This window comes from Polyergus mexicanus, unplaced genomic scaffold (genome assembly GCF_030449975.1).
Source record: "Polyergus mexicanus isolate NDT 795.1 unplaced genomic scaffold, iyPolMexi1.0 SCAF_21, whole genome shotgun sequence".
Classification (NCBI taxonomy): Eukaryota; Metazoa; Arthropoda; class Insecta; order Hymenoptera; family Formicidae; genus Polyergus; species Polyergus mexicanus.
The window spans coordinates 800,838-819,454 of NW_027223341.1; the positions used below are offsets into that span (position 1 = coordinate 800,838).

General features: G+C 35.7%; 2 protein-coding genes across 9 annotated transcripts in view; one reads left to right on the forward strand and one right to left on the reverse strand.

Moving 5' to 3' along the window:
* Nucleotides 1-644: 644 nt before the first annotated feature.
* Nucleotides 645-9,296, forward strand: LOC138942131 (UNC93-like protein). Of its 5 annotated transcripts, none has more exons than XM_070312182.1 (7): nucleotides 645-797; nucleotides 3,506-3,881; nucleotides 4,600-4,886; nucleotides 6,001-6,226; nucleotides 6,366-6,525; nucleotides 6,645-6,912; nucleotides 7,237-9,296. In XM_070312182.1, the coding sequence occupies exons 2-7, from the start codon at nucleotides 3,643-3,645 to the stop codon at nucleotides 7,485-7,487; spliced, it is 1,431 nt and encodes a 476-aa protein (XP_070168283.1). In that variant the 5' UTR covers nucleotides 645-797; nucleotides 3,506-3,642; the 3' UTR covers nucleotides 7,488-9,296. The 5 variants fall into 5 exon arrangements, with proteins under 5 accessions (XP_070168283.1, XP_070168284.1, XP_070168286.1 ...); XM_070312183.1 differs by having other exon boundaries at nucleotides 3,552-3,881; XM_070312185.1 differs by having other exon boundaries at nucleotides 645-789.
* The window catches only part of Pdm3 (pou domain motif 3), a 117,686-nt gene continuing 107,116 nt past the window's right edge, over nucleotides 8,048-18,617 (reverse strand). For 2 of the 4 annotated variants that reach the window (XM_070312178.1, XM_070312181.1), the window contains exons 9-13: nucleotides 16,711-16,891; nucleotides 15,926-15,982; nucleotides 14,923-15,006; nucleotides 11,728-11,879; nucleotides 8,048-11,598 (exon numbers count right to left, since the gene is read on the reverse strand). In XM_070312178.1, the coding sequence (XP_070168279.1) occupies nucleotides 11,474-11,598; nucleotides 11,728-11,879; nucleotides 14,923-15,006; nucleotides 15,926-15,982; nucleotides 16,711-16,891 (599 nt within the window). In that variant the 3' untranslated portion in view covers nucleotides 8,048-11,473. The remainder of the gene's footprint in view (nucleotides 11,599-11,727; nucleotides 11,880-14,922; nucleotides 15,007-15,925; nucleotides 15,983-16,710; nucleotides 16,892-18,617) is intronic. The other 2 variants (XM_070312179.1, XM_070312180.1) reach the window with 2 other exon arrangements.

Genomic DNA, 18,617 nt, shown 5'->3' on the forward strand with positions numbered 1-18,617 from the left:
TAGCCGGTATATCCGTTTCTGGTTAATGCTGTCATTAGAATAACGTTAATTATCAGATTCAACTTAAATCAGTTGCAGTATGTAAATTATAATTTTATGTTTATCTATTAAATCTAATGTTGATCAAATTGATGCTTCATCGATGTCGATGGCAAAATCTGAATCTATATATCTAATTTGAGAGCGTTTCTAATACGATATTTCGTATAATTTATAACGTTCGATCGTATCATTTTTCTTTAGTTAATTTTAATCTCACGCTTGAGGAATATCCTTGAACGATACGATCCGCTGCTCATAGGAATCTTTTCTAGATTGCATTTTGTTTGTTTTCAAAAAATGTAAATTACCGCTGCTTTGGGATTATGTAAATTATCGTTATAGATAGCTTTACGCGTTATAGAACAGATCAACAGGACCGTAATTCCGCGGATAATAGGCGATGGTTAATCAAGATAATTACAAGGCTTAAAGACTCTACGATTAAGATAGGATAACGCGACACGTCTTGGACACGGATATAGCCGATGCGGATTCGATAAACGTCACGATCCCTACTATATAGCGATTTAACAGTCGACATATCATGTAATCACCTGAGGAGGTGCGTGTAAGTGGGGAATAGCCGTAACCATCTGATCGTTTGGCTCATTCGCTGTATCTCCACAGTATCGTTTTATTCGCCGTGCGCGCTTAAATAAACGTACCTCGAGTTGTCATATACACGCTGATGATCGGGAAAAATTTAAGTCCCGACTTCGCGGAATTGGAAACGCTAAGTTGAGACAAGTATACACGTAAGCCTTAAGATAAGTCTAGGCATTATACGTGATAAACGTTGCGAGAGAGGAATGGATGGATGGGATTGTCATTTTAATCGAATAACTTTTTAAATAAGATAACCAAGAAAGTTTGTGCGCGTATGATTTTTATTGCAAAAGAAAAACATGAGTGTACTGTCATAAAAAATAACTACTGAAAGTATATAAAAAAAATAATACCGAAAGTCTCATCATTAGCGTCGAAGCTTTGCGCGAGCATTTGTCGAGTTTCCTGTAGATTAGACTCGATGGTGGCCTTCAATCCATGTTTATTAATGATAGGCAACCCAGCAGGAAAATCGCACGCAAACTTTCTTGATTACATGATATAAATTCAAATCGATTATTAAAGGTCAGACACGAGTTTTGTATTTTTTGTTATCCTGAAATCTCGGATGATTGTTTTAAAGCCCATATAGATTCTAAGTGATAAAATTATAACAAAATTATTTTAAATTATGTTAATTTAATTAACGTTACGTTGTTTAATTTATGTATTCGTAATAATAAAAGAATATTTTTAGCGTAACAATTGATCAATTTTCTATATATATGTGGGTTTCAGAAATACCTATTTACATGAATTATTAATTTTGTATAAGAAGAGAGAGAGATTATGCACATACATGGTACACTATAAATTCGTTTTGTATGTTAATCATAGTAGAAAGAGAAATTCGTTATTTAAAATATTTAAATGTATGTAAAAAAAGTTTTCCGATTAACCAATTTGATTACGATACAAATCGGGTAATCAGCGCGCTTGAAAAGTATGTAAAAAATATATTGAATATAAATTGTATGTTTGTTTTTTTTAATTTACGCATAAATTTTGGCAGAAAACGTGACGCGCGATAAATTACGATAGCTATCTAACCATCTAATATTTCTGTTATATGTCATGCGTAGAATATTTTGTCATTATCATGCTGCTGCTCGTAAGTCTCATCCAATAGAGTTACATAGTTGTACGCGACGGTGACAGTAGAGTGAAAATGACAAGTGATGAGCCAGAGGCTAATTGAATTGCACGACATAGGTATAAACGCGTATGCAAGGTTGTCCTGATTTTCGTACAAGTACTTTTTGATACCCCGAATTTATTGCATAATTAATGTACATAATATCGTTGATGATATCGTATGATCGTCATTTAAATCCCACAATATTCGCAACAATCGAAATCAATATTATGATTATTAGCTTTATTGCTTCAAATAATATTGCGAGTGAATTTTACGCATTGTTTCATATGCAATTAGCATCTATTAAACATAACTCGTCACGTTACGAACAGGTATGTAAGGAACAATTCTCACGATTTTCCATCTAATCACAAGTTATGTTAATAACATGAATTTTTATTAGACATGGATTAATTTCCTTGTTCAGTCAACAACATGTTTCTTATCTTCGTAACGATTATCGAGTGCAAAGTAGCGCGGCGTTGGAGTTTTAAAACTGTATATCTATTGAATATACATCATTTAATTGATTTTTAGCATCAACAGGCTATTCTATAAATTATTCATCTTTTGATACAATTGATAAAACAAAAAAAAATAAAAAAAATCAATTAGATATAATATCTAAAATATAAAGTAAAGTAAAGATTGCGCCTTGTTTCTTTCACGGCTAATTCGATTATATTGTATATGCACGATCGCATTAAGAGCGTCCTCATTCACTTTCCTGTATCATTTTCAATATGAATTGAATATAGAAAATCAAGTGAATGCAGACTAAATACACCTAAGCGAGTAATGCTATTAAAAAACTTTAAACAAGACTATCCTGGCTTAAAATTAAATTCTTATATCCGTATGTTGGAAAATTGTATTCGACAAATATTCAACAAATATTTGCACAAACAGCAGTCTATTTCTATGTTACGGATTTTCATCAAAGTCCATTCGCGCAATGTTATTCGACGTTTTGTCGATAAACTTGCGATACGTTAACGCGTGCATCTATTTGTGTGTGACAGGATTTCAGTTCGATCGGCGCGTTATATATTCCGTACGACATGCGTGATCGGAATAGAAATTGTATCAGGTGCGATTAAGGTGCGTGAAAGGAGCAAGGATATCCAATCCGAAGAACAGATTGCTTATCGATGTAGACGAACATGTATCTCGCCAAACGGAAAATGGTTATGCAATTCCGTTTGGATTTGGGGAATTTTGTTGTTAACATATAAAATCTCAGCTATATATTTCAGCTATACGTATCAAAACCGATATTATAATATGGTAATAAAGCACAAGTGAAATATTCATACGCGTAAAACGATGCTGATTGATCACAAATTGCGACATAATGTTATACGTGCCATTTTCACATTCGCTTATTACCTTGAAATCATTATTGGCTTTATACGCACATCGTGTCGCTGATCATTATAGGAATAAATATGAATATTCGGTTTCAGTTTTAATTTCACAGTCCATGATCATTTATCGATGATCTTTCAGTGGGATCGCAATTGGGATAACAAGGTCTATTAATTCAATCGATTTGAAATGTATTTTACAGATTAGAATATATATTGAGACTGAAATCTCGATCGCAAATTACAGAAAATAAAACATGTATATTCCTAATAATTTTTCTACGATTAAACAAATGGTAGACATCGAGAGTGCGGTTGCTATAAATATCTTCATTTTTATATTTTTCGAAAGATCATCGATAATTTACAATATACTTTATCGATTGGCGAAATCACAGGGAGTATCGCACATATTTTTGGAAAGGTGTTATCGGCGCTATAAATACACCTAAGTAACTGGACATTGATTAAATCACGACGAAAACTGAGATGCCAAGACGATTCGTACAAATGTCGATCACGAATTTTGAGCCGTCAGAACGATGGCGAATTATAAGGAATATTCTAGCGATCGGTTGTGCTTTTATGGTGAATTTTACCGCCTTTATGGGAGCGTCGAATTTACAGAGCTCTATCAATGCGGATCAATCGCTGGGTACATTTACTTTATCGGCGATTTACGGCAGTCTACTCTTCAGCAACATTTTTCTACCCGCTCTTATCATAAGGTAAGATTAGACAATCCAATTTATATACTCAATAATTTATATATTTTTCTCATCTCTTTGTATTGCTTCATACGATTTCATATAATGAATCGAAAGTCGGGTATAACTCGCAATACCAGTTTCATAATATTCTCGACGACTGCCGCAATAAATATTTCACGTCTCGGGCTGGAGGAGAATTGTCGTCAAATCTGATTGCTCTTGCTCGTTATCATGATGAAATAAATCGAGAAATCCGTTTTGGAAAGTATATATCGAAAAGGAACCTTGGATCATCATAGACAATGAGAGTGCTCAATATATATAAGTGGAACATATAAGGGATTAGTTCTGTACAGAGTTCCACGCTACTAAACTTTATTACGCGCGTTGTCGTTTTCACCTTGACCCAGAATTATGTCGATGGAACACCCGTGGGTTCCATCATTGGTCAAGAGTGAAGTATCTGCGTGAAAATTAGATACATCTTTCTAATAAAAAACGTAATATTTTGTCCATTCTTATATTCTTTAAGATGCGGCCATTTCATTGACTAGATGAGATCGTAAGATCATCTAAGATCATACTTAGACGATCCTGAATATGAAAACGGACTATGAACACAAATCTTAGGGTTACTTTGTACGAAATACTTTGGATGAAATTTTATTTAAAAAATATTGTAATTAATTAATACAAATAAATAAATAAAATAAATTTATATAATTTTTTGTTCCAGTTGGTTAGGATGCAAGTGGACAATGTCTGTTTCCATATTGACTTATATGCCTTTCATAGCTTCTCAGTTTTACCCAAAATTTTATACGATGATTCCCGCCGGATTATCGGTCGGATTAGGCGGAGGACCGCTTTGGTGCGCAAAGTGTACTTATCTAACTGTGGCAGCAGAAGCCTACTCAACTGTCTCAGATTTATCCGCAAATGTTCTTGTCACAAGATTCTTTGGCCTTTTCTTCATGTTCTATCAAATGGCGCAGGTGTGGGGAAATATTATATCTTCAGCAGGTGGGTTAATATTGTTGTGGAATACATGTATAACTTACTGACATACGCAATGGTCAAGCTTTGTATCTTAGGGATTTAGACGAGGAAAATATTTGCATATAAATTATTCCTGTCTTCGACTCGGACGATATTTTGCTTACAAATGTTAATTTTAATTATGTATCACCCAGTGGTGTTGTAAGAATGAATTGATAGTCGCTGCAATGCTTCATGGTATATGTAAAATAGAATCGTTGTCGTTATAGACACGAACAAGCTGTACGAGATATTTATTGCCGCCAATGTAAATTAATATTCATAAACTCACGAATATGTTGTAATTTAATTTATTGATTATATATTTTTTTAATTCTCATATCTAATGCGGTTATAAATATACTTGATGTCTCTGGTCACTTTATAACGAGATATAAAAAATTATGTGATTATGGTAAAATAATTTCCGACATATCATATTTTTATAATTTTTTTAAGCAACATGAAAAATTTAATGAGCGATCTTTTTTTGAATAAAGCAGTTATAAATTATATTATTGAATCATCGTCCAATTTAAAATGCAATAATAAACAATCGCGAATCGGAATAAAGTAACACAATGTAAACAGCTTACAATATATGCGATTCTTGCGGAAGCCCATACGAATGCACAGCTGTTGAGCTATAAAAACGCGAGCGCCGATGAAAACAAAATTAAGTTGCTGTTGATGTGATCAGAAAGAATATAAACTAACGAATGCAAACTATATGTATATATGTATATACGTCGCAGCAAGAACTTGTTTCGATATTCTAAAACAATTTATATTTCCGTTCTGTTGAAATATTTACATTTACTTGATAGAATAATTATTGACGTTATAATCGATAATATGTCTATTTTTGTAATGTGTATAATTATATATTTCATAAGTTTTTAACGCATTTACAAGTTTCGCGGCGAATGTACCCCTTTTACAAGGAAAAAATTGTAAATGGCTGCCTTGACTTTACCTGTCAATCTATCACATCGCTGTCTAGTATATATATGAAAGTCTTTGAAATAATTTTATTATTATTAGTAATCAATTTTCTTCATTTTCACATGTTTTTTTATCAATATATATAATTATACAGTTCTTTCCTATGGACTCGAGACGGTTACCAATAATGTAACTCTGAACAGTAGTATTGTGGCAGAAAAATGCGGTGCAAATTTCTGTGGAGTGTCTGGTATAGAAGACGAAAATCCGAATCTGCAACGACCTCCTATAGAACGAATATACTTAATCTCTGGGATTTATTTAGGCTGTATGATATTAGCTTGTCTAATAATTGCGTTCGGCGTTGATTCCTTATCCAGGTACAATTCTGCGTTTATATCTAGCTCATCTACCAAACATACGAAAACATTTTACTTACATAACAAAACTTACCGGGGGGATATGTATGTACAATATATCGCATGATAGTTTCTTGACGTTATAATTCCTATTTTATAGATATGATCGGGGCAGAGCCCGCTTGGTGAAAGGAACATCTGGATTTAAACTCCTGGCTGTGACATTAAAATTGTTAAAAGAGAAGAATCAACTTTTAATATTGCCGATAATATTGTTCATCGGAGCTGAGCAAGCATTTTTATTTGCCGATTACAACGCAGTTAGTAAATTACATACGAGAAGAAAGAAACATTTAAATTTCTACTTGCGCTAGAGATAAGAGAGAAGAATTTTCTTTTCTAAAGAAAAAAAAACAATAACGGTTTATATTTATTGCAGTCATTCGTTTCTTGCGCTTGGGGGATTAGCAATATCGGTTATGTGATGATATGTTTTGGTGTCACAAATGCTATAGCTGCGCTCGCCACGGGATCTATCGTAAAGTTGACGGGAAGGAAGCCCGTAATGTTCTTCGCTTTTTGTTTGCACTTGAGTCTTTTCATCTTTATGTTACGATGGAAACCGATGCCAGAACAGGGCATCATCTTCTTTCTGGTGTCGGGTTTATGGGGCGTGTGCGATTCGATTTGGCTGGTACAAATTAACGGTGAGCAGTAAAATATTTCTTATTGCAAAATATAGTTTTATACATCTAATACTGATGTACCATATATTGTTAAAATGATTTCAAAATTATTGTGCGATGATAACTAAATCAAATTTCCAAATTTAGTTGCCGCTAGCGTATCATTGATACCGACAGATATGAACATTTTGTATCCCACTGACGATACCGTACCAACAAATAGTACATAATCGAGTTTTACATATTTCTACAGATTTTTCTAAAGAAATGTTTTGATAATTAATATATTTGCATTAATAAAATTTAATTTATATTAACAGATTATTTATTTGCGAATTATTTTAGCATTGAGTGGTATATTATTTCCCGGTCAAGAAGAGGCAGCTTTCTCCAACTTTCGCCTATGGGAGTCCACTGGTTCAGTGATAACGTATGCGTATAGCCCGTATCTGTGTACCTTTACGAAATTATATCTCTTAATCGGAATATTGTGCGTTGGAATGATTGGTTATGGCATTATCGAGTGGTCAAATAAAACGAATAGAGCTGTTTCTGACGACAAGCCTGATTTTGAATTAGTTAATAGAGTTGACTAATAAATTTGGGCAATAAAATTTTTTAACAAAGAGATTAAGCAACGAAATATAAAAATAATTTTAGCCTAAGAGTAGATATTTTTCTTCTCAGTCAATGACATTGTAGGGAATTTCTTGATATTTTTATTTTTTGATATTATTTAGTATTAACAATAAGATACTAAAATAAGGGAAAATTAGAAAACTATATATTTAAAAATGATTGAAAAAGAATATACTTTTTTGACTTATCGCTTGTTTAATATTGATTCTTTGCCACTAATACGATATATATATATATATATAAGAAGTAATTTGTAAAATCCACACTATGTACCTGAAATTATATTAGAATAAGAAAAAAGGAGAATGTATTTTGTGAATTAGAACACAATTGTTAAGAAGAGAAAATTCGACAAGATATTCTTGTACAGTTATAGCTTAGAAATGATTTTTCTCATTCATCACAGTCATATATAACTCATCGGATATATTAGAAAAATTTTATGAAAATCAAACGAAATTTTTTAATCGCGGAAAGCAATAGGTGCGATTTTTTATTATTTGTACCACAATATATGTTTTTATTTTATTTTTGTGGACACCTACTAAATTTTACACAGGTATTCGCTTAATGGCTAAGATTCTTGTCCTTCGTTTAAATACGTAATTTAATGTTACATCGTGTGCCTAAGTGCTAACATTCAAGCTAGAGCTACGGCTGCTTAATTTAATTGTATACTTATGTGCTTAATTGCCGACTGTGTGCTTATTTCGTTGCCAAAATCAATTGATTCCCGCCTTCGGCGAAGTCGGCTTACCAAGTTGCGTGATTCTCTTTCCATAATAAGGTTGATCGATGTTCTCCGACAATGGCAATGTCGAATCAATTGATCGGCGAGTCGTATTTTAGCATCGTTAAATTGCTGATTGTATCGTGATTATTAGCTTAACTTTGCGTTCATCGTATTTACAATTCAAGTGTTCTCTGCAGTTCAGTTATATGCTTTATAAAACGTAGTAGGAACTTTGGTTTCGCTGGGCAATGTTTCAGGAGCAGTTTCCTCTTATCGATTTGTGTTTTGTTTTTATTTTATGACTCGACGTGACTTTTTTTTTTTAGGGATGTTTATTTTTTTTCTTTATTATTCGGTTATGTGACGTAGGGCTATCCTTTCTTATCTTTTGTCTATTTTTAGTATGCAAAAATCACCAGATAAAGCGAGTAAGAATTCAGCTGGAAACTGCTATAAAACATTTGCCCGTGGATCTATCTTCCTTAGAAATATGACATTCACGAATACAATTCACATGTTTTTTGTAATACTCATGTTTATATTTTTGTAAGGATCTATTCGAATATTTCAATTTCACGAAGAAAATACACATGATTCTTAAACTGTTTTCGCGTTTTTTTTTTATTTTATCACTATCACTTACCGCGCTCTTCTTCTCTTTTTCTCTTATTTCTTTTTCTCTCTCTTTCTCCTCCTTTCATTCTTTCTTTCTCTCTTTCTCGTATAACAAAATTTAATAACCGGAACTATTTCTGTACAAACATTTTCGCTTTTTTATCAAAAAGGATAACGTATACATCCCACCCCTGTAATAAAAATTTTGAATTTTGAGTTTTACTTTGTCATATATCTTTCCGATCCCCACTCGTGCCTTTCTCTCTCTCTCTCTCTCTCTCTCTCTCTCTCATCCTCTCTTTTACTCGTATAATACAATATTTTAGGAACAGATCACTTTGCTCATCTCAGGCTCTTAAAAGTAAAACCTTAAAATATGTTTTATTTTTAGAAATTTATTATTCTTTTAACCATGTAAATTTTCTTTGCATGAATTCAGCTATTTTGTAGCTATGATATAATAAAAGTTAATTGTAATATTACAATGTATGTATCGTAATATGTACAGGCTACCCCTTGCGCCCTTAGCATCGCGTTAAAGATTTCACGATATTATCGTAGCGAATAGCCTATTATATAAAGAGGATGAAGTACATTTTATGCACAATCTTATTCATTAAACGTACTTGTCTGCTAAATATTAAGAAAACCGTACTTTTATGGGCTTCACTTAAATATCCTTTTACGCGGAAATACGACTGCGGGTTGTCGATCGCTTGTTGCTAAATGACTGCGTCACAATATAATGCGTTCGTATGTGGCGACGCATAGAAATCAATCGTCTAATAGTTATTATGACGTGTAGGGCGATTTTACATGGCCATTTTTATGTATTTATTTGTGATTATGATTTTTTTTCTTTTTGTTAAAAGGGACACAGTAATAATGCATAAATAATTCTTCGATTTCAAAATCACGCAAATCTGTATTATCTGTCGCAACACGAATCTACATTCGCGAAGGAACACACGAATAGAATATTATTTGACCGCCTTCAGCTTCTCTTTCTTTCGCACGATTGTAAATACGATTTATAAAATCAAGATAGAAATATGGAACAATACACACACACATACACACAGAAGCGTTTTTCACAATCGAAGAATTATGTTCGTCGATTGCCGTCGTATCCCGCAGATCGGAATCGAAGCTTTCATCCGAGCTTTCATCGTTATTCAGCGAGTAAGCGGATCGCGCATATATGTATAGGAACGAAGGATGCGTGCTCGTTTAACACGTATACGTCTTATATGGCAGATTATTACGGACTAGTTTTGCGGAAACTCGAATCTCGTCTGTCCCTATAACCGTCTCTTTCCTACAGGACTAACAAATACAACTTCACAGGAGCGGCGTGTGGTATATAATCGTTTATAGCATACTTTCAGAGACGTTATTGCGTTATTTAGTCACTAAAGGAATTTCATTGATTTTTCTAGATACACGTGTAATTTACAGATCTCGCGCGCACTAAAAACTCTCCACCGATCTGTTATCGAAATTATAACAGAAATATTATCATTGCTCGTTTCAATTGTGTATGTATATAAGGGATTTGATATTATATAATCAATAGAGAGAGGCGATGAGATTTTGTATCTATTATTTAAGCGATATTTTTATTTTACGCAACTCAACGAGCGACAACGATATTTCAAAATCGGATGTAATTAATTTCCTCGAAGGTTCGGTTCTCGAATTTAGTTACAGTTCTTATGGCGCGCAAAAAATTGCCATCCATCGAGTGTTTCGCTTTTGAGCGCATTCTCGATCGCCATTTGATTATGTATCGATTGCACGTAGCTGTTAAAATGTTCGCCGCTTTCTCGTAAATAACCGTTTTGAAGGTACAATTAAATTTTTATTAATCATTATCTGTGCGACGACTTACATACCTTTCCGCCCGGTTTTGATGGATTGTGTTCCGAGAAAGAAACGTACGTGTCCCAATGTGTCACACTCAAGCAATTAATTAATTAAGACGTATGGAACGTACGATTTCTCTATCGTTGCCCGATAAACTTTTCACGCAATTTTGATCGTCGTGGAATCCTACGTTACACGGTTCGTTGATGCTTACCAATTGCCAATAACTTGTTTGTTCGAAACTCGAAACTGGATCAGTTAGTCACAGCGTGTATTCTTCGGTAGATATATATCTATGAAAATTGGAAGCGCGCGACGGATTGGTACCAAATGAGAGACAACGATTTTAGATTATCAGTTTTCGATATTCGACTCATGTATACATTACATATTCGTAGATTAAAGCTATTTACATATAGATGTCGTATACACCTGCGATCACAATATTCCAAGGACCTCGCCTCGATCTAGAACGATCTCTTACGTGCCGTAATCCCCCGGAACCAATTTGATAAATACAGTCTTTCTTCGGTAAATGCTTTCCTTTCTTAGTTCCGTAATATGCCACGGAAAAGTCGTTCTCTCACGCGCGATTCAATTTATTTATATTACTAGAGGAAACGCGAGATCTCTTTGAAAAATTTCACGAAACGTGTTCGTCATCGTGCTCGCTTCAGCTTGAAGTTTTTCTCATATGTTGCTCGGTTGATCGGTAGATGTAGTCCTTCCCTATACGACACCCTTCGACATCATCCTCACCGTATTCTTCAAAGCTTGTCTTTTATTACAGAACCAGATTCTTATCACCTCCCTATCGTATCCTAGTCGATGCGCTAAAGTCGTGATCTCATTACCTGTAAAGGAGAAAAATTTAAACTTTCAATATGTTAAAGTAAGACAGGTTTGAAAAAGAATCGACAAGGTTAATATTAGCGAAAAATTTAATAATAATAGAGATAAATAAAATGGCGCGCACAACTAACCGGTGGGATGAGTGTTTCTGTCAAAGTGTGCGTTCAGCAGTTCCAAAGCTTGAGGCGTAAAGGAGGTCCGTCGTTTTCGTTTCTTGCTCGGTTCGACCCCGATGAAGTCCGTCAGATGATTAACGCCGCTCTTGTACCTGGAATCAGATGCACTACTCTTGCTCAAATTCGGAAGATCGCATCATCGACGATTACATGTTAACGTTATCACGCCCCCCCATTATGATAAATTTTGTGCATTCTCGTTTGCGATTATAGCCGCGAAATAGGATCCTGTTTAAAGGTCTGAGTTAATCACCACGTTTTTGCAATAATTAATTACATCCACGAGTCTCTACACATCGAGCTCAACATTTCACTCTTGTAGTTTATTGAAATATTGTTGTAGATAAATCAAGTATGAAAAAAAAAAAAAAGAAATTCTGTTTACCATTTTGCATACTCGTAATTACGTTTAACGCGAAATAGGATACTGACTAAAAAAGAATAATCGCCAGGATCACGATATTCTGACACGTTCTGTCGCAAATATCCCATTTAGTATTGGATTTTTCCCCGGGTATACAGCTCGGTTGATTCACGAGCCGAACTTACTCCATGTATCGTGAAGCAGACCTTGCGACGGCAATGTCGGCGCGTCGGTGTCGACACGAATAAAATTAGCAATCGAACAGTCTCGTGGCGCTTTTAAACTTTAATTTCCATCTTATTCATTATCCAATGAGCTCATTAAATCTCGAATAGTTTCTGCGTTAAAATCGACACATTCGTTGATTCTCAATTATTTTCTGACGGTTAATTAAAATGTTTAATTAAACTAATGTACGTTATCTTTCAATGATTTTATAATAATTATTGAATTTATCATTATGTCACCCGTTGCAGAATTCGTCGGTCGTAGTTACGCTTGTCGCGATATTACTACAGCTTCGAGCACACACAATTAAGTTAAAAGGAATTTATAAATTTCCAATCTCGGGGGGTCTTGAGAATCGAGAATACGCAAACTTTTTTGGCGTCGTGCAGCAACGTAATTTCATTCGACCAATAGTATTATCGGGTGGTAGAGCGCGACATGGAAAAAGCTCGCGGTCGCGACAGTAAACAGGAGAACTTCCGTTGGGACTCCCGGGTGAGCGATGAGAAGCGGTTCGGGACAGAGAGAAAGAGAGAAAGAGAAAAGAGAGAGAGAGAGAGAGAGAGAGAGAGCTCGACGTGCTGATACGGTTATAGGTACGGTTGCAGTGCCCCGGCTCAAAATTTATGTTTTTAATTTAACTCCGAATGACCAACTGTCGAGTCGAAAAAAAAGTACACGGGGAGACATTAGCATCGCGAGGTAATATTTCGTCGAATTCGCGAAAACAATATGCTAATGGAGAAGTCGGTGCGAGAGCGCGAAGGACCGACGCGACCGATTCGACGGGGTTGGAATGCCACATCGTTGGTATGCGTTGTGGTATATACCGATGAGTGCAATGGAGAGAAACGCCGAGTGCAAGAAGAGGAAGAAGGGGAGGGCGAAAAGAAAGAGATGAAATAAATGAGTTAATACGTAAAAGACGCGAAGAAAGAAAGAGAGAGAGAGAAAGGAAAAAGGAGGGAGGACAAGGGAAACTGCATGTAAACTCGTGCGTGGGTGTACAAAGCATCGTTGTATATACAATATAAGAGAGGAATATACGCAGAGAGATTTAGACAAATGATAGAAGGAAGAAGGACGAAAACAGAAGGAAGATGGAAGCTGCGAGTGGAAGGAATGACAGAGAGAAAGGAAAAGAGAGAGAGAGAGAGAGAGAGAGAAAGGGAATGCGCTGCCGCGGGTAAGAGCGAGATGACGGCGGTTGTAAGGGGAGGGAGAGACGCAGGGGGAGAGGTACATCAGAAACCTGATTTTAATTAGTCCACAGTTTAATTACTCGGCAGATAAATCGTGCACGTGCACCGCATAAACTAGCCGCTTTCATTTTTCCCGGACGCGGCCGGCGCACGGTCGACGCTTAGTTCTACGCCGCGCGAATCCAGGATGGGTCATTGTCGTTGCTGATTTTACCCGTGAAAAAGAGAAACGGCTTGTACACTTCCGTCGCCGCTTCCGTCATCGAATGATTCGATTATATTACGTGATGCGTTTCCTCGCGGATCTCTCTATCGCGGATCGAAGCGTAATGATCATCGTTTCAAGAACCCATGTTTTTATGCGAATAAAGATCTCGCGATCCGTTTTTACATCAATATTTCTTACAACGTCGACTAAATGTCGCCCGATTCTAAATTGTATTCATCTTTAACAATCTCATATGAATACGCCCAATGTTGTTTCGCATTAAGAATTACGCAGGCGTATTTAAACGAGAAATTTAATAGGAACCACGTAGAATATCCAGCCTCTTTTGAGTAACGCGAAGATTGTATATAATTAAATGATAATGAAAATAGAGAAATCAGAAAAAAAACATAATAATAATAATAATAATAATAATGTATCATCTAACTTGTGAGCGATAAGATGTTAATCCAATTTAATTTCAAAAAAGTCACACGCTATAAAAGTCGAGAGTGTGTTAGCATTCTGATTACGCTGATGCTTTTTAATCGTAACGCGGCTACATGGATTCCTGATTAGCTCGCGGCATAAAGTTCATTAGAGATTTTGTGTATCGGCTCGTAAATTTTACACCTTATGGAAATACACCGAGCCCGAGATTCTTAAATAGGGATCGGTGGATCTTTCGCGACACAGCAAAAGCAATCGTGGCCGCATTTGCCGCGTAGCTGCCTGTAGCGAATAGCGATCGCGCTAAGTAACGGTTTCTTCCATTCTAATTAACATTCCGCGTATTTATTAGACGCAGATCCGCAATTAATCAGATGAATTCAATTAGCGAATTACCAATTAGCACGTACACGTTCGCACGCTCTCGCGCAAACCGTAAAGTCGAGGTCGCGTTGGACTATTGCAAAATAATCATGTATCATAAATACAACCTTACAACTTGACTCGTAATCGAGAGAATTCTGCGCGACTAGAGAACTTGAGTTGTCGTTTAAATTAATTACAGAGCGATTATACGGCAGAGACCGAAAATAACGTTGCGTTTATATTTTATACGTTGAAGATCTTATTCGAGAGGGAAACGTCTTCTCACGGTGTTCACGATAATTCTTAATGTATCATAAAAATATATTACTCACCTCTCCTCTGCCTCCTTCATCCACCTTTCGAGAACCGGCTTAATTTTCTGCGCGCTTTTCGGCGTAATGTCCAGCTTTTCGAATCTAAAGCCAAGAATAAGGCTTGGATTCCATTTCTCGAATAATTGATAAAAATGATAAAAGGAAATGGACGGTGCGTATCGAGAGAAGGCGACACAAAGACGCAAAAAGATGAAATCTAACTTTAAATATAATATAACATGTACGCGATATAAATATGTATTCGTGGAAATTGAAAGCCGTTGAAATATTTTCTCTGAGCATTTATTTCTCCTTTATTCGCCTTTACGTCTTTGTCCCACTAAAGGAGCACTAAGAGACATGCATCGTGATTCAATAACAGGACATTGACAATGCGTGCATGCTTTAAGGTTTGGTGATGCCGTGTATGATGTTGCCAACGCGCTACGCAAACGCTTCTCTCGCGCGGGCCAAAGTTCAAGTCTCTTGGACTAATAGCGAAACAATCCAGAGCTTTTAGAGTCTCGACGAACGTTAAAAACCGCGAGAATCCTTTGACTTTGTTCTATTCTTTTATTCTTAGCGCGTTGACGACATCATGCCCAAGTTTGCCAATGCCCTGGCTCGAAGAAAGTTAATTTTAGAAGTGCTCCTTTCGCGCATCTCTTTTCCGAACGAAATTAGAAATTAGTGAGAGTGTTTGTGCAGCTATACCCAAATACACCTGCCGATTCTAAAGCAGGGGAGGACCGCGAATCGGACGAACGAACGCAAGTGACGAAGAGGAGGAGAGAAAAGAGGACGATTATCGTCCGTCTTATTTTTACGTGGGATGCGTCATTGATTTTAACAATTAATTAATTAGATTATAATCTCTCTCTCTCTCTCTCTCTCTCTCCTTCTCACGACCGTCGAAAGGTTCTCAATTTCCCATCGTTGGGTATAACTGCGATTTCTTAAAGGATTTTCGAGTTTTAGATTTTTAGGTAAATTAAGTAGCGCATGAGAGGGGTGAACGTACGTAGCTTGCTGCTGAGAGGCAATCTGCGAGGCAGCGTACATCTGGGTAGCCAGGGCACTGGGGAACAATCACCAATGCTTATGTTAGTTGATACGATAAGAATTTTCTAAGAGGTATAAACTTTTTCTCTCTGCTTGTTACCGGCATCACCACGGTGGTTCCTATTCATATTTCCAAGATACGCTCGATCGATGAGGAAAATAAATAGCATAACAGTCTAGAAAGCCCATGTTGATCAACATTCAAATAACATTTTAAATATTGTACAGTGTTTTACAGTGAACGCAATAATTTTATAAAATTTTTACAAATATCTTTAAATAAATATAATTTACATCTACATTTAAGCTGCAGCATTCAATTAGGAACCATCGTGATGTATTACGGTATAAATAAGTTTATCTCATAATTGAATAATAATTAAACCTGCGAAAACTGCATATCGAATATTTTCTAATCTTTGAACGAATTTCAAAGGTTTCGATAAATCAGACGCAAATGGTAATTTCGTTAAACATTATCACGCGAGGAAGAAAAACAAAAACTGCATCGCGATTTTCTTAGCTTTACATTCGGGCGTTTATTCCTAATGGAAGATACTATTATAAAACCAACGAACGGATAATTATTTCTCTTTTTGCTACTCTGTGAACAAATTCCAACCCTTTCTACGCCATTTCCAGTGACCTGGCACACTGTCGTTTTACATTCTACCTTATTATTGAATTTTCATTAGCGACGTCCGTTTCGACGAACGCGAGGAGGACGACGCAGCGGAAACTAACCTGCATATGGCACTTTGGCTGTACGCGGGCCCTTCGGTCACACTTAGGGCCTGCCCGACCTGAGTCTGTGTCAGACCCAGAGACAGTCTGCGCAGCTTAAAGACCTTCGCGAACTCCTTGATCTCGTCCAAATTGATCCCATCAACCACATTGTTAGTGGCCTCATTGATCGTTGGCTGGTCTGTAATAAAAATTCATACAACGTTCTATTCCTATTTTTCTGATAAGTAAAAAAAAAAAAAAAAAAAACAATGCTGTACAAAATCGTTGCGATTTATTAGCGTTAGAATTTTTATCAAAAAAATTAAATTTATTTGTATGCTGAATTAATTTTAAATAAATCAGCAGCGATACTAAGCAAGAGATTATCGAATTAATATTTTTAATTCATTATTTTAAATTTTCTATTGTCAATTTTATTATTTATCAAACATCTCGATTTTTTTTATAAGAGCTGTTTAAACAAATCTTTGATTGTATGAATCACCTCGTGAGTTAGTTGCAGATATAATATTGAGTCAATTGTAAACGAGATGAATTCGTGGTTCAAGGATTAATGCGATAAACATTGCGTCACGCGTGTGATTGGTTTTATGATTCTAATGGTGCATTTTGAACACAGCTCAGGGATTCATTCGAGCATACATTTCAATCGATTCTCTTGCGAGAAGGCAAATGACACCACGCAGTTTCGTTAAAGCAGCTCGAGCTGCAACGATTTCTCTCGTAAATCTGTCATCCCGAATATATACGCACGCAATAGAAACGTGTGCCCACATACTCTGTAATGTCGACCAGTCCGTCTGGTTTCTGCGCCGCGCAATAAACTGCGAATCTTTCTTCTGCGACAATATTTCTATGATCGTTAATTGTCGAGCGTGGCCCCAAGTACTTTGCACGTTTCAAAGAAAAAGTTTGCGAGTACGTTAGCCTCGACTTTGGCTCGAGAAATAAGAGATCGCGACTAACTCGACAAATTTAACAGAACTCTATCTTTGATCTATTCGCGCTTATTGATTAACTTATATTAAATTTTGTATCAGTTCGAAATTTTGCATCGAATTAAATATATATAAAATAAATATGACAAAATTTTTGATAAAAGCTTGTTAATTACTTACAAATTCACATATATTGTATAAAAAACTTGAAATATGTTAATTATACAACAAAGCAGAAATTATATAAAATAATTATTTTTCTTGTAATTATAATTTTGCATCCCGTTTTCTATGCAAATCATTAAAATCCTATCGGAGAATGATTAACAAAAGGCAAATATTTATGAAGTAATGTTTTTATCTAACAGCAATTGAGAATCGTTAGCTTCGTGCATTGAATGATTATTCCACCGCGTCAGAATGACGAAGTGCCAGTCTGCGCGATGATTGTAAATTATTAAAATTATTGTCAGTCAACACGAGGTTACGCTCACTGCTGGAATCTTTATGGCTTCCTAGAAGGCAGTAAGGAACGAACTAATGCCCCGTAATGAGCCCAGTGCTATACGATATCCTATTACAGTTATCAAGTGATCGATGGTTGTTCGAAATATTATTATTATTCGCCAGCTACAGATGCGCATATAAACGTTAAATCGTTTCTTTCATAAAGAAGAGAAGCATCTGAGTGAAATCGATGGAAAAATCAAATGTGTACGCTTCAATTATCAGAGATATTACGTTTGCGGATTTGTTTCCACCGCGCGCAGCCGCGATTAACGTCCTGTCAAAAAGATATCCGTTGGAATGTGACAATTTGACAAGATAAAGATAAGGAACGCGTTTGCATGTAATAATTGCTTCTTCAAGAGAGATCATTATGCATGCAATTACTTGTCGACATTAGCGACAAGTGCTTCTCGTATAGGCAAGAGATGATTGCGATATAGAAAGATGGTGTCCCCT